Source organism: Nothobranchius furzeri, chromosome 9, assembly GCF_043380555.1.
Source record: "Nothobranchius furzeri strain GRZ-AD chromosome 9, NfurGRZ-RIMD1, whole genome shotgun sequence".
In the NCBI taxonomy this organism is placed as follows: domain Eukaryota; kingdom Metazoa; phylum Chordata; class Actinopteri; order Cyprinodontiformes; family Nothobranchiidae; genus Nothobranchius; species Nothobranchius furzeri.
The window spans coordinates 58,038,327-58,054,578 of record NC_091749.1 but is presented as its reverse complement, the minus strand read 5'-3'; the positions used below and the strand labels follow the sequence as shown (position 1 = coordinate 58,054,578).

The following is a 16,252-nucleotide window of genomic DNA, read 5'->3' as shown; positions in this document are numbered from 1 at the left end:
TTCCTGCTGCTAGGGGGCAGTACATACATTTCAGGGTAGTTTTACACCATGTCGCCATGACTGCCGTTAGTTTAGAGAAACTTTACGGTAAATCTTGTTTCCTGTGGAGCAGAAAGCATGAAACCTCAATGTGACTACTCAGACTTTGATGGTCCTTCAGTTAATTCCATTGAGAGAATGCTAAGCTGATGCTAGTTTTCTGGTGTTGTACTCTCAGGATCTGCTCGGGGTCCTGCAGCAATACAACTCAGCCAAAATATATTGTATCTCTTTTTTTATTCTGTTCTTTCACATAGGTTTTGGAAAGAGTTTAGCAGTTTTATTGTCACGTAAGTTAGTGTTTTTTACTGCCTAAATGTTTTTGAACATAACTTCCATAAGTCGTACGTCCAGCCAATCATCTAGTTCAGTGTTTCTCAACCCTGGTACCTGTTCTGCATGTTTTCTATGTTGCCATTTCCAGCATCATTGTTTCTCTGCTGCCACACACCTGACTTCAATAATTGAGTGATTGACAGGCTTCTGCAGCACTTGATGTCATGCGAAGGAGGCAATGCAAATATGTGTGTGCTGTAGCAGAGACATGGAAAACATGCAGGACAGGGGGGCACTGAGGACCAGGGTTGAGAAACACTAATCTAGTGTGACGATGCAGGATCCTGAGCTGGCCAGAAGGAAACATGGCGTCTATAATGGCATCCCCCAAAGATGCTAGACCTGCACCCTATGTACTTTAGACCTGATTTTGTCCAGTCATTGAAAAAAAAAAAAAAAAAAAATATATATATATATATATATATATATATATATACATATATATATATATATTCTATGACTGGACATCATTTTATTTATTTTCAACATTGCATCAATGGATATTTCCAGAGATTAACGGTAACACATGCACAAATATATGTCTCCTTAATACTCCTAAACAGTTTCATAACAGCTGATTCTCGCATATTAATCTCATCTGTCTTCGCTCCATCACAACGCTGCAGGTTGCTTCTTCAGATCCTTAAAACTATTCTTGGAAGTGAAAGATGACTTGTTTTGCTTCGTCAGCACTTTCACTTCAACAGGAGCCAGAAGATGAACCGGGTGAGGGTCAAAGGTCAGATCATTTTGCTGCTGAATCAATTTGATTTGTTGTGTTTTCTCGTAGCTTAAGCTTGTGATTTAACATTAAGGTCACCCAGTGTTCACTGGTTTAGTGGTTAAGATCAGCTTGTTCACTAACTTAAAGAAATTTAAATGAGTTAAAAAAATCCAAATAGGTTAAAATGAAGACAAATAGACTTCTTTGGTTTCTTGAAGATGTTTTGCTTCCAATAAACCACTAAGCAGTTGCTTTCATTCTAACCCTTTTTGGATTACTGTGACCTGGATGACTCAGAACCTTTACCAGTTTAGAACATAAATCTGGTTTAGCTTGTTTATCCACTATATCGTGCCTTTGTTCCGAAACAATTTGCTTTCTGTGAAAAACACAAGGTGAAGAGCAACATGCAGAGATTTTCTACTTTCCAACAGATGATACATCAAACACGGAGGGGGATTAAGGACTCCGCATGCACACATGGCAGGATTTTACTACTCCAGAACAGAAAATCTGTAAGATTTATAACACACCAGCTCTGGGCTTATATATTTAATGTTAAAAAAGAACACAACATAATCTAACCTTTGTTACTAAAGAAGTAACACATTTCTCAGATAAGGGAGTTTTTCTCCTCCTCTGAACAGTCAGGACTAGTCATTGTATATTTACTTCATAGTCTTATGTCTTTTAAGAAGCCACAAAAGCAAAAAAAAAAAATAAATAAATTAAAAAAATAAAATAAACCACAACAGATTCCTAAACCAGAGCTTGGTCCGCATTTCCGGCAGTAAGTCGGGCTCGTTCCCAGTGAGAGTTGGACTCCGCCAAGGCTGCCCTTTGTCACCGATTCTGTTCATAACCTTTATGGACAGGATTTCTAGGTGCAGCCAAGGTGTGGAGGGCATCCGTTTTGGTGGCCTGAGGATCAGGTCTCTGCTTTTTGCAGATGATGAGGTCCTGTTGGCTTCATCAGAACGTGATCTTCAGCTTTCGCTGGAGCGGTTCGCAGCCGAGTGTGAAGCAGCTGGGATGAGAATCAGCTCCTCTAAATCTGAGGCCATGGTCCTGAGTCGGAAAAGGATAGAATGCCTTCTCCGGGTAAGGGATGAGGTCCTGCCCCAAGTGGAGGAGTTTAAGTATCTCGGGGTCTTGTTCATGAGTGAGGGAAAACTGGAGCATGAGATTGATAGGCGGATTGGTGCTGCATCTGCAGTGATGCGGGCGTTGTACCGGTCTGTCGTGGTGAAGAGAGAGCTGAGTCAGAAGACAAAGCTCTCGATTTACCGGTCGATCTACGTTCCTACCCTCACCTATGGTTATGAGCTTTGGGTAGTGACCGAAAGAACGAGATTGCGGATACAAGCGGCCGAAATGAGTTTTCTCCGAAGAGTGGCTGGGCTCTCCCTTAGAGATAGGGTGAGAAGCTAGGTCATTCAGGAGGGGCTCGGAGTAGACCCGCTGCTCCTCCACATCGAGAGGAGCCAGTTGAGGTGGCTCGGGCATCTGGTCAGGATGCCTCCTGGACACCTCCCTGGTGAGGTTTTCCGGGCACGTCCAACCGGGAGGAGACCTAAAGGTAGACCCAGGACACGGTGGAGGGACTATTTCTCTCACCTGGCCAGGGATCACCTTGGGATTCCCCCGGAGGAGCTGGCCCAAGTGCCTGGGGAGAGGGAAGTCTGGGCCTCTCGCCTTCTAGAGGAGTTGGGTCACTACTGCCCCAGCGACCCGACTTCGGATAAGCGGATGAAAATGGATGGATGGTTGGATTCATAAACCAAATAATTTTAACTAAGGTTTGAAGTATTTGGAGCATGAGGTGAAATTTGATGCCAAAAGAAATTTACTAAACAAATGAATGAATGGTATAATAAAATATAAAGGTAAGTCTTTTGCCACTATTTGATTAGATTTTGCTTTAAAACCACGTTTTAATTTGGTTGTATATTTATTTAAATTTTTTAAAATTTATTTATCTCCTCCTTGAACCTTATCGTGTTGGAGGAGTTTGAGTGCCCTAATGATCCTAGGAGCTATGTTGTCTGGGGCACTTTGTGCCCCTGGTAGGGTCTCCCATGACAAATTGGTCTCAGGTGAAGGGTGAGACAAAGAACGGTTCAGAAGACCTTTCACGGACATAAAAACAAAGAGTCGGAGTACCCGGCCCGGAGGGTTACCGGGGTCCCACCCTGGAGCCAGGCCTGGTGTTGGGGCCCGTGAGCGAGCGTCTGGTGGCCGGGCTTTGGCCCATGGGGCCCAGCTGGGCCCAGCCCGAACCGAGTACATGGGCTCATCCAACTGTGGACCCACCACCCGCAGGAGGAACATGAAGGGTCCGGTGCAGTGTGGATCGGGTGGCAGACCGAGGCAGAAGCCTTGGCGGTCCGATCCCCGGACAAGGAAACTGGTTATTGGGACATGGAACATCACCTCGCTGGCGGGGAAGGAGTAGGAGCTTGTGGCAGAGGTTGAGCGGTACCGGCTAGATATAGTCGGACTCACCTCGACACATAACATTGGCTCTGGAACCCAAGTCCTTGAGAGGGGTTGGACACTCTCCTTTGCTGGAGTTGCTCCGGGTGAGAGGCGGAGGGCTGGAGTTGGCTTTTTGTTAGCCCCAAGACTCTCTGCCTGTGTGTTGGGGTTTACCCCGAGGGACGAGAGGGTAGCTTCCCTGCGCCTTCGGGTCGGGGAATGGGTCCTGACTGTTGTTTGTACTTATATTCCAAATATCAGTTCAGATTACCCACCCTTTTTGGAGTCCCTGGGACGAGTGCTAGATAGTGGTCCATCAGGGGACTCCATTGTCCTGCTGGGGGACTTCAATGCTCACATGGGCAATGACAGCATGACCTGGAGGGGTGTGATTGGGAGGAACGGCCCGGCTGTTGGAGAGGTTACATCTCTAATCTGGTCTGGGAACGCCTTGGGGTCCTGCCGGAGGAACTGGTGGAGGTGGCCGGGGAGAGGACGGTCTGGAGCTCCCTAGTTGGGATGCTGCCCCCGCGACCCGGACCCAGACAAGTGGAGAAAGACGAAGATGATTTTTTTATTTATATTGGCTCATTGAAGGTATGTTTAAATCCAGTCTTTATACCCAGTAAATAATGTCGTCTCAGAGCTAGAATATGCAACATTAATATAGGTATAGATGAGATATTTTACCTTCAGAATCCCATTTTTATTTAGCAGTGCCTGCAGCATAATTTTAAAGTAAAGTTTTCAAGGATATTAAAGCAAAAATGGAGGATTTCATTCACTGAGCTCAATTGTTTTAAAAGGTTTTTGCTTTATTTGATTGTGGATTTACAATCAAGCACAAAAGGTTAAAGTTTGAAATACGTTTTCCTGTAAACATTAAATAATCCACTATAATTTCACTGGAGCTCTATTACTGAGCTATAATCCATGACCACGATGAATGCACATGAAACTAACTCATGCTACACCTACGTCATTTTGTTTTTCTCCCAGAGGTTACATGCTTAGAGTTTTAATTAGCTTATTTTAATCTTAGTTTTCTTTTCTCTTTTTCACCTGTCAGCTATCTCATTCAGTATTGACAACCTCAGGTTTTCGGTCCCTACCGATTCAATCTTTCTGTCATTTATCTTTTTAGGATTAGCTCTATTGTACTAAATAATCTTATCTGCAGATTTTGTCCTTGATGATCCCAGTAATCAGCAACCACGGGCAGACTCCAGACTTGTTCTGATGTGATTTGTTATTCTGTTTGCTCACATTGTTGAAATATATTTTATTTTGCTTATTTGAAAGGTTTAGAAGCTTTAGTTGGACATGAAAGGGACAGAGAGCAGAGTGGACTCATGCAAACTTTCTCACTTTAATGTCAAATCTGTCACTTTACTGCAAAATGCTTAATGGTCAAATTAAGACAGTGTGTGTGTGTGTGTGTGTGTGTGTGTGTGTGTGTGTGTGTGTGTGTGTGTGTGTGTGTGTGTGTGTGTGTGTGTGTGTGTGTGTGTGTCTATATAGTCCATGTTTCGTCTCACCACATCTACAAGCTACAAGTGTTGCTCCTGGTTCTCCTGTGAGATTGGACTCTGGCTTGGGGTCATGGAGGAACTGGCGCGGGAGAGCATCAGTCTGCTGGCCCGGTCTGCATCTCACACCGACCCTCCCCGGCTCGGCTCATTCGGAGCTGTGTTCATCATGCTGAAGTCTGCTCTGGGAGCCGGGCTACTCAACTTCCCCTGGGCCTTTGAGAAGGCAGGAGGGGTGACCACAGCCATCATGGTGGAGCTGGTGAGTTCTAAATGAAAATCTTTTATCTAAATCTTTGCTAGGCTACCTAATAAGAAACAGTGACTCAGCTAATATTTGTTTAATCAGAAGATTTAGTGGCTTAGTTTTGATGTCAGCCTGATTGCTGTGTGTGAACGACAAAGATCACATCTCTTCCTGATGTGAAATATTTTTCATGCGTTCGCTCTAATGAATCTCCTAAACACCATTTAAATGTGTGTGTGTGTGTGTGTGTGTGTTTATTAAAAAGCTTTCCAAGAATGATCAGAGCACATGTAACACCATGAACTTTATTCTTAAACAGTATAGATCCAGAGTTAGTGTTATTTTAGTTCTTTGTAAAAAGTTGAAGACTCTCCTGATTGTTTTAAACATTTTTTAATATTTCGTAATTCTGTCATTTAATGGTCAAATGCTGTCGATATACACAGATCTCTGTGTATAATGAAGAATCACAAAAAAATGAAATCAGATAGAAAACACAGAACGAATGTAACAAAGATATCAGTTGTTTATTATTATCTGGTTAGAATAAAGCTTTTAGTGAAGTGATACTTTTTAAAGGAATACTTTGCAGTTTGGCTTGCTTTTAGCACCCCCTAGAGCCCATTTGTAGAAACAAAAGTGAAATTTATCACCTTCCGTCTTTTTAACACCTGTGGAAATGTCTCCTCAGCCTTCATTAGCATCTACAGGAGCGTTTCATCACTAAATCAAACAAACCAGCCGTGTTCAACATCTAAAACGGTGACAGGCCACTTGGGACCCGACAGGCATAGAGGAAGTTGTAAGGGCAGTATTGTGGCCACATGGGGTCGGTGGAGGTCTGAGTGACTTTTCATTAACCCTGTAAAGATTCATTTTAGCACATACTGGCTCGAGAAAATGATTTTAAAATATGAAAAAGTTGCATAGTATGACTTTAAGTACATCATCTTGATATGAAAAAGTTTACTGATTTGAAATAAGTTTTACCTTTAAATGTTTGTTTAAATGATTTCAAAATCCTAATAAAACAAAAACATTCCATCCTTTTATAGAGGTCAGATCTACCACTTTGCTTCTGATTCGAGTTGAAAATGTCACAAATAATCAAAAGATGACAACAACGAATTTTCATTTTCACATTCGAATCAGCTCAACAGACAGAAATTTCATTTTTAGGCTAAAACTAGTTTATTTTTGTGCATTAAAACAGATTAGAGAACGTGTTCCTCTAAGAGTAAACTGACAGAACGCGTTTTAAAAACAGCGACAGCTGTGGGTATAAACTCCTAGAAAAATGTCAAACAAGCATTTTGCATACTTGGATGCTCCAACAGAACTCTCCAGGTGTCTCCTCCAGGTGTCTTTGGTCTTCCTCATCAGCGGCCTGGTCATCCTGGGTTATGCGTCGTCTGTCAGCAGACAGAAAACCTATCAGGACGTGGTGAGAGAAGTGTGTGGACGAGCTGTTGGGAAGCTCTGTGAGGTCTGTTTCTGCTTCAACCTCTTCGTGATAAGTGTCGCCTTCTTGGTGGTGGTGCAGGACCAGCTGGAGAAATGTTAAGTGGTTGCATTAACAGATCTACGTCTGTAATCAGGAGTATGCCTATAAGGGATTCTTCATCTCTTTGCCTTCATGTTCCTGCTTTGTATTTTCCCTTCCAGTGTGTGTCTCCTTATTTGAGACGGTGACCGGATCAGGTGAGGCTGAAATGCCTCATCACTGGTACACAGACCAGCGCTTTGCCCTCTTCATCACGTGCCTCGTCATCATCCTGCCACTGTCCATCCCTAAAGAAATCGGCATCCAGAAATACACGAGGTGCAAAGATTTATTGTGACACGCCCTGCCGACTGCGCCACGTTTATTCTGTAAACTGCTGTTCTTTGTGTCAGTGTTTTAGGGACGCTGGCTGCTACCTACCTGTGTGTTGCTGTGGTTGTGAAGTTCTACCTGATGGACAGTCACACAGTTGTAATAACTCCAGAGCACAACCAAGGGTCGGTGACTCTAATGTGTGCCACCTGTTTACTGTGTCATGTGCATTAGTTAATGTGTGTGTGTGTGTGTGTGTGTGTGTGTGTGTGTGTGTGTGTGTGTGTGTGTGTGTGTTTCAGTTTGAGTTCATGGGCATCCATGTTCAGTGTCGTCCCAACCATTTGCTTCGGCTTCCAGGTAAAAACACAAAAGACACACAACCCAACATGTAAAGCAATAAAATGTTTGGCAAACCATTTCTTTCTTTGCACATTTAATTTGAAGTAATCCAATATAGTTTGTGAAGTTGCATTTATTACATGCAGTAAAATCCATGGACGGGGGGGGGGGGGGGGGGGGGGGCTTAGCCCCAGGAGCTTGACCTTGAACATTTTTTGTCACGCCCTGCAAAAACTTTGTCAATTAATTCATTATATGAAGAACATTTAACAAAGCCAATTATTTTATCACTTTCTTTTCCTTTCCTACCTTTGTGCATTTTCTCTCTTCTTTTTATAAAAAATAACAATCAGTTCATTAGTGGGGTCTATGTTGAAGAAAGATTTTATGTAAGTCCATTAAAAATTAGATATGTTATATTTCCAAATAAAGCTATTCATTTCAGTCAACTGCACTTAACAGGGGGAAATGTTGTAGTCATTTATTTAATTTGTTTAATTACAACTTGTTTAATTATAAATGTTACTGAAATGTGACAATAAAGAACAAATGAATAATTGTCAAACTTTTATTCTGCCAAATGAGTGTGCAGTTGACAGTTTTAATATATGAATAACACTGATATGATATCGAATAAAGGAGTATGTAATTAACAATTACAAGACAAAATAACAGTGTATATAAAAATATCCAGCAAGTAGTAGAACTTATAATACAGAAAGTCAACTATACAGATACAACTTGACATAAGGTTGCAGGTCAGATGATAATTCAATCAATCAATCAATCAATCAATCAATCAATCAATCAATCAATCAATGCTTTATTTATAAAGCGCCTTCCGTAACCCTGTCAGGAAGCCCAAGGCGCTGAACATGGTACAGAAAGTTAAATATAGTGAATAAATCAGAAAATAAAAGCAATTCAAAATTCAGATTACAAATTACAAAAAAAGGTGAAACATTGTAGTACAGGACAACTTTGTAAAACAAGGGATAGAGTGAACCATTGAAAACTATGAAACAAAATCAACATAAAAGGGGGCCAAATTCAAACACGTTCAGGGAACGCCAAGCTGAGGAGGTTAGGTTTTTAGGCGACTCTTGAAGACTGGCAGAGATGGGGACAGCCTGACTGAGGGTGGCAACTGGTTCCATAGTGACGGTGCTAGGACAGAGAAAGCCCGGTCCCCGCGAGTACGACACCTTGAACGAGGGACAGCGAGCAGGCCTTGGTCGGAGGAGCGCAGAGTGCGTGATGGGGAATGTCTGTTCAGGAGAGTGGCCAGATAGGGGGGACCACCACCCTGGAAGAAATTAAAAACAAAGATGAGGAGTTTGAAATGTGAACGATAGCAAACCGGAAGCCAGTGCAGGGAGTCCAGAACCGGACTGATGTGGTCCCGTTTCCTGGTCCCAGTCAGGAACCTGGCTGCGCTGTTCTGCACAACCTGTAGGCGACGCAGTGATGACTGACACAACCCTGCTTAGAGAGATTTGCAGTAGTCAAGCCTAGAAATTACAAATGTATGCAGTACCCACTCCAGGTGGGCTCTTGACAGCATAGGCTTGATTTTTGCAAGGCGTCTCAGGTGAAAGAAACTGGACCGGCTCACAGAGTTGATGTGTGCATCAAATTTAAGTCCAGCATCAATTTTCACCCCCAAACTGGTGACAACTGGTTTCGAGTAGGGAGAAAGAGGGCCAAGATCAACATGACGATCCACATTCCTGCTGTTGGGGTAAAAAACAATGAGCTCTGTCTTTCCCTTATTCAGATGCAGAACTTTGGCCATTAGCCAAGACTTCACCTCGTTAATGCAGGACACAAAGGACTGGATAGAGTGACCTTTCTCCTGACACAATGGAGAGTAAATCTGGCAATCGTCAGCATAGAGATGGAATGATAGGCCATGTTTACGAAAGATTGACCCCAGAGGAAGCAGATAAATGGCAAACAAAAGAGGACCAAGGATCGATCCCTGCGGGACCCCCCAGCGGAGCCCCTCCCAAGAAGAAAAAACATCACCCAGTTTAACGCAGAATGTCCTGTTGTGGAGATACGATCTAAACCAATCCAGAGCAGACCCTTTGATCCCAACCCATTGTTCCAAGCGATCCAGTAGAATCGCATGGTCAACTGTGTCGAAGGCTGCCATCATGTCTAACAACAGAAGCACCACAGATGTACCCTGACCTAGTGATAGATAGATGATAGATAGATAATTATAATTTTTTTTCTCAAGTTCTCTTACCTGTTCACTCCTAAATAGAAAACTGTTCAATTTTGCTTGGGAACTTTGTGTTCAGGTAAATGCTCATAACAGTGCGCTCGTCCCTGTTTTCGCAGTAGACCACTGACCTTGACCATGCAGATCTCCTCAGCATCAACCACCTGGTCTCTCTCCTGTTCCTCACTCACTCTCTTAAAAAGATCTTCATATATCCATCTAACCAACACATCAAAAAGCATTTTCAATTTCTAATGCCAAGACAAATGCTCCATTGCCATTTAGTTTTCACTCACAATAATTGAAACAGACATTGGTGGATAAATGGTACAGAATATGGACAACTGTTAGCCTAATATAGCCTATGTTTGGTTGCTCATGATGATGGCATTTTCCATAACGTCACATTAAGCTGCCAAAATTTATGTTAGTTAGATGAGTACAATATCTCCTTTCTTTACCATAGGTAAACATAGGAAATATTAAGCAATTGACAACCCACATGGAAAGAATTCATATAAACATATAGGTTTTGATAGGGTTAGGGTTAGGCTAACCCTAACCCTAATATGTGTGACATATATAAAATTGGCTGTTTACTACATTATAAATACATATATGTAACTATAATATAATATATATTATAGAAAAAATATATAATATAGAAAAACGGTCAATAATATACACATTCGGCCATATTCTGATTCAGGTTTTTAGTGTGGAGTGATTTTTGTGCCACCAACTGGAGCGTGCAGTGATCAATCTGCAAGAGCACAACCTGCTCTGCAGTCGTATGCAGCCCTCTCTCTGCATGCTCAACTCTGTCTCTGCCTGCACAGATTTCTCCCTGCTCTTGCTCAATTTGCAATTTTTAAAGCAATGTAGCCTCTCCGTCAGCCAATCAGACAGCTCTCTATTATGCAATCAAAGCATGTCCAGGAAATACTGCCAGGAAATTTGAACTTTTTTCAGATAAAGAGGACTTTATATAATTATATTTAATTAGGTTGATTAACCCTCCTCTTTTCCTGGGACATTTCCACTGTTCACTTCCTTTCACAAATCAAGGGATCATTTATGTCTAACCAAACAGAGAAGAAACACTATATGTTGAAATTAAAAGTCCTCTTTAACTGAAAAGAGTGCAATTTAACAGTTTTAGGAATGGGCAATGTGTCTTTTCTGGAAGTCAAATATGGTCACCCTAATCATGACACATGAATTACAACAAAGTATTTTGCAGGCAGTGGATGGTGACTGGTAGCTAACCAGCAGCAGAAAGCAGTTCAAGAAGCTGTTAAATGGGTGTTTTTCTGTAAAGCAGTATTTCCTGGACATGCTTTGATTGGATAAAACAGAGCTGTCTGTGATTGACTGTTGGAGAGGCTACTTGTTGAGGAGAGCAGGGAGAGATTTGCATGCGCAGAGACAGAGTTGAGCCCACAGAGGGCTGCAGCTCCTGCACACAAGCGCAGAGCAGGTTATGTTTGTGCAGACTCATTACTGTACGCTCAAGATGGTGGCACTAAGTCACTAAATGAACTGGCTGGCTCGTTAATCATGTCACTTCAGGGGAGTTTTCCGACCATTTTACTTGACATCAAAGCTTTTCATTATGGTTTGCGGCATGTAAACATGCTAGCGGAGTTAGCATTACCATGTCGGTGCGGTAGCATTTTCCTCTCTCTGAAGTCTGAACTATAACCTTGAAACGTTAACGGTGTGCCGCTGTTGCTGTCTTACCCTAATGTAATGTTGAGTGACTTACATGAGCGCTGAGCAGGGTTTGCTCATCAATATTTAGGTTTTGCTGTATCGCCCCTGCCCCCGACTTGTCAACAAAGCTGTCGGGGTTAAGGAAGTGGAGGAAGTCCTTTCTTGATAGTTCCTGTGTGCGACTGTGTAGTTCTATATTCATTCATTATTATTTCTGTTTCAGACTAAAAAACTCCTGTACCAACTACACGTGTTGTGATTGTGTTGAGCATGTAGATGTGAACAAATAAAAAAAAGTTAACTGAAGAAAATAAAATAACCAAAATGATAGGGGGGCTAACGACGTCAGCGGTAAAATCTGTGCCGAATGAAGTTGTAAGTAACCACAAATATATTGTGTTGATATTTCTCAGTCAGAAATGTCACTAACGCAAACTCAGTGACAAACAGAGGGTTTAAAAGATAGAACCTGATGATGAAGGTTAGATGCTTTTTCTTGCTGATCAATGAAGCAACTTTTTGAAAATACACAATTTAAATGTCCAACCCACTTTGTTCTGTCTTTCCCACTCAAGCTGAACTTCCAGAATACAGGAACACACAATCCGCGTTGCTGAGGGTTCGGTTTTACCTTTTCAACCTGTTGTCGATGATTCCTAACGTAACACCTACATAATCGTATAGCAATTTAGTGTGCTAGCGTTGTGTTTTTATGGTTCAAAACAAGACAGCATTTTGCTTTCTTGGTTTATTCTTAAGTTCAAAGTCACAGCAGCACCAACAATCTGGGAAAAAACCCACGATCAACACATTAAAACTTCCTAAACCTACCCCGAACTTCCTCTCATTCGCTTTCTCCCCTCACACACACATCCCATATGTGTGTGTGTGTGTGTGTGTGTGTGTGTGTGTGTGTGTGTGTGTGTGTGTGTGTGTGTGTGTGTGTGTGTGTGTGTGTGTGTGTCTGACTACAGTGCCATGAAGCCTGCATAGCGATCTACAGCAGCATGGAGAACCAAAAGCTCTCCCACTGGGTGGTCATCGCTGTGCTCTCCATGTTTTTCTGCTTGCTCATCTACACACTCACAGGTGAGTTTGACTATCAAATATCCACCTTAACTTCACCTGATGGCCGTGCGTCAAACCCACGTTCTCCCTCTCCAGGTGTTTATGGCTTCATGACATTTGGTAGAGAAGTTGCCTCAGATATTCTGATGTCATATCCAGGGAACGACGTGGTCATGGTCATCTCCAGACTTCTTTTTGGGATTTCTATCATCACCATCTATCCCATCATACTTCTCCTGGGCAGGTAGGAGGTTTGCCACGTGAGGGAGAAGTTTGGTTTTATTGAGTGTTTTCATGTGTTTGTGTGTGTGTCTGCATGCAACAGATCTGTAATCCTGAATCTGATGTTACGGGTGGAAAGACGTCGCCGAGGAATCGTCACACACTCGTTTGAGAGTCGCTGCAGAGTTATTCTGACTGTGGCCTGGATCAGCTTTACTCTTCTCGTTGCCATGTTTGTTCCAGATATGGCCGACGTCATCAGCATTATCGGAGGAATCAGCGCCTTTTTCATCTTCATCTTTCCTGGTAAGCAGGAACTTTAATCTGTAACATTTAATCAGATTGAAAACTGGTTGATGTATTTTCTGTGTTTGGCTTTTAATTTTTCTTTTGTTATATTTTATTTTATTTTCAACAACATTGAATGAAAGAAATATAATTTGATGAGAATTTGCATTTTTTAATACATTTTTTTGTTTGAAGGTAATTTTCTAAATTAACATTACAAAGATGCAGTCCATATGAATGTTTAATTGCATTAAATGTATTCTGTAACAAATGTAACTGTACAGTTTGTGCTACCAACAAGAAACTTTGATGAAAATGCATATTTTAAAGTGTAAAAAACAGTAAGACCTCTAAATTCCTGCAGCTCTACACTAAACAATCCACTTCATGGTCTTCTTTGAAGGTTTTAAAAATCTGACTTTACAAATCAGAAGCTTTAAATATGTGGGACACTGAAACCCATTTCAATGATTATTTCTGAATAAAAATGGTCAATGAGTTTGTCATGCGGGCTGAACATGAAAATAGTCTCCTACAATTATCTCCTGCATTAGGTTCTGATAGAAACTGGATGTTGAAACTCTAGGATTTGAACATCCTGACAGATTTACGTCACAATGCCACTCTATGGAATCACCCATCTTGACTCACGACGGGGAAGGCTGTTGTTTTAGAGTCTAGGAAACATCCCAACTCGTTGAAGCCAACCGTTAGCATCAGCAACTTCACCACACTGCAGAACTCCTCCAGGCTTGTGTTATTTGTGGAGATAAAACATCTACGTTGCAAATCTGTGGTAGAGTCGTGCTGCTGTTATCCAATCAGAGGCGAGATGTCCAAGCATCAGGAAATAAGACTCCAAAACCTGCAGTTTGAAGCTCAGCTGTGACATTAGTCACTGTTAGTTCCTGGAAATGGTGTACCAGTAAAACATTTTTCCTAGAATACAATGTGCAAGGCATTCATTTCTACTAGAGACCACTGCAAATGTACTGATTAAACGAGTGAACCACACCTTTCATCTTCTTTCTCCACAAATCTTATGTGCAGGTCTTTGCTTGGTGTTCACGATGCAAACTGAGGATGTCTCTCCCAGAGTCAGGTGAGTGTGTGGGTTTAGATCTAATTAAAGTCTGCCTCTTTCTCCTGATTTCTGCTTTTCTTCGTTATTTCAGGTCTGTTTTAACCGTCTGGGGGGTCGTAACAATCACGGTTGGAGCTTTCATCTTCGGACAGAGCACCACCATCGCTGTGATGGAGATTTCCCATAAATTCTAGATCACTCATCTTTCTTGTACCTTAATGGTTCATTAGTAAATGTGGCTTTTATTTGTAAATATAGATATTTGATTATGAATGTCTAAAGAAATATGTTGATGATGTTGTGTTTCTTGTGCTTTTTTGACTTAGGTTTAGATTTTATAATGAAAAACAAATGAAAATATTTGAGTGTAAGGATTTTTGTTTTATTGAAATTGTTCATCATTGCAGTAGATAATGTTGATCTCTGCTAGGGGGCAGCGTTGCACTGTTCAGAAAATGTAATCTGTTACTGACAACATTGACAAAAAAAGGACTTGTTTTTATTCTCATCCTGTAAAATTGTTGAGAAAAACAAACAATTTAAGTGTTCTTTGCGAATACATAAAATCAGGTGATACAAGCTTTAATATTTTCTCCAAAAATTCTTATTCTGACCTTTTTCCTCAATTAACTTTTGATTAATATGAATCAAAGAAGATCTGAAGCTTTCACTGCCTGCACATGGATGGTCAATGTTTGCAGACATTTATTCTTCATTTAACTCAAAGCATGATGTGTTTTGCCATGTTTCTTGTGTGTGTGTGTGTTTTTTGTTTTTTTGTTTTTTACTGATTATTCATAGTATTTCTTTCCTCATCACTTGGAAAATAATACTTACAGAACACAACATATAAGAAAAAATAAATGTTTAATTCAGAGTAAAGTAAAAATTCTAATTAATCGTGGTGTTTGTATGCTTTCCATTTCTTCCATCTCAAATCAAAGACTGGCATTTTCAGTCTTAATTATTTCTTTCCATCATTTGTGTTTCTTCCACAATCTCCATCCAACGAGACATGGATATAATTTGGCTCTGATGCTGATTCCTTGGTACAGATTTCTTCCTGGCAGCATAACTTTGTGCAGGTTGTCTAGTCGGATTTCTGATGCCAAGCCCAGATATATAAAGTTTGTGGGTTCTTCTTCATCTCCTATCCAAGTACCTCCCTCATGACTCCTGCAAAGTCATCCAAGAAGTGACTAATATTTAGACAACACCAAAACACGTGTGATTGGCTTTTCTGCAGCAAGGATGCATCCCATTTCTCCTTCACATGCGTAGTATCATCCGTATCATGTATTTGCAGGCTTTTATAATTCCAGACATTAATTTTAGAGGGTATTTCGCTTTATGCCCCTATATCATTTCAATTGAGGCCATTTTCCTGTGTAGAGCTCTGGGGTCTTAGAGCTGAACATCCTTCTATCCGTTTTGTGGTGATTAGCAAGAAACTTCTTGGTGGCATTTGCTGGAGTAGAGCGTGGACCAGGACTATAAATACTATTTTTGTAAATATTATATATATATATATATATATATATATATATATATATATATATATATATATATATATATATATATATATATATATATATATACATATATATATACATATATATGTATATAAAATGTCACGAACAGAACTCAGAAGACTCGTGAAGACTCCAAACACTGTAAAAATAGATTTAAAAAAAGTCTTTATTTGCAGCAGAGTTACCATGAGGGCGAGGCTGGAGACAGAGTCGGGGACAGGCGAAGGTCGAAATGGCAGGCTGCGGGCAAGGCAGGGGTCAGGAGAAAAACAATCAGAAAAGCAGAAATCAGGCAGGGTGAATCACTGGAGAATTTACTGACAGGGCTGTAAATAATCTGGTAGGGAACTGGTGGTTTACTGGTGAATATATAGTAGGGGAAGCAGGTGTGTAAGATAAGCTGAGGAGTCAGGAGCAGGTGAAGAAGCTGATTGTGGTAGTCAGGGAAACAGGGCTTGGCTGGGGCTTAATGATGAGACCAGGTATGCTGCATGAAGGCTGAGGAGGGTGAAGGATTGGGAGTCCTGATAATATATTTATATTTATAATACACACATGTTCTGTTGTCCAGGGGCTAGAGGCCAATGTTAATGGTGCAAGC

The 16,252-nt window shown here is 41.2% G+C and overlaps 2 protein-coding genes across 3 annotated transcripts in view; both read left to right on the top strand.

Annotated features, from left to right (window-relative positions):
• LOC107381583 (neuritin-like protein) overlaps positions 1 to 747 on the top strand; it is a 5,927-nt gene extending 5,180 nt beyond the window's left edge. Inside the window, exon 3 of the mRNA XM_015953329.3 lies at positions 1 to 747. This exon is cut by the window's left edge and continues 2,411 nt beyond it. The gene's annotated coding sequence lies outside the window, so the exon portion shown is untranslated.
• Positions 748 to 865: 118 nt separating this feature from the next.
• slc38a8b (solute carrier family 38 member 8b) lies at positions 866 to 15,023 on the top strand. 2 transcript variants are annotated; one of them, XM_070554975.1, is made up of 12 exons: positions 866 to 1,114; positions 1,534 to 1,614; positions 5,099 to 5,368; positions 6,714 to 6,912; positions 7,019 to 7,175; positions 7,250 to 7,354; positions 7,472 to 7,529; positions 12,432 to 12,546; positions 12,622 to 12,769; positions 12,851 to 13,053; positions 14,086 to 14,137; positions 14,211 to 15,023. In XM_070554975.1, exons 2-12 carry the CDS (start codon positions 1,534 to 1,536, stop codon positions 14,311 to 14,313), a joined length of 1,491 nt encoding a protein of 496 aa, XP_070411076.1. In that variant the 5' UTR covers positions 866 to 1,114; the 3' UTR covers positions 14,314 to 15,023. The 2 variants fall into 2 exon arrangements, with proteins under 2 accessions (XP_070411076.1, XP_054588112.2); XM_054732137.2 differs by having other exon boundaries at positions 866 to 1,614.
• Positions 15,024 to 16,252: the final 1,229 nt, after the last annotated feature.

Bases quoted from the DNA above. Each gene is read 5' to 3' on its own strand.
- slc38a8b (XM_054732137.2), top strand. From the start codon at position 1,507: ATGCAGAGATTTTCTACTTTCCAACAGATGATACATCAAACACGGAGG. The intron at 7,530-12,431 runs GTAAAAACACAA...GTCTGACTACAG, and splicing joins CCATTTGCTTCGGCTTCCAG to TGCCATGAAGCCTGCATAGC. The intron at 12,770-12,850 runs GTAGGAGGTTTG...TGCATGCAACAG, and splicing joins ATCATACTTCTCCTGGGCAG to ATCTGTAATCCTGAATCTGA.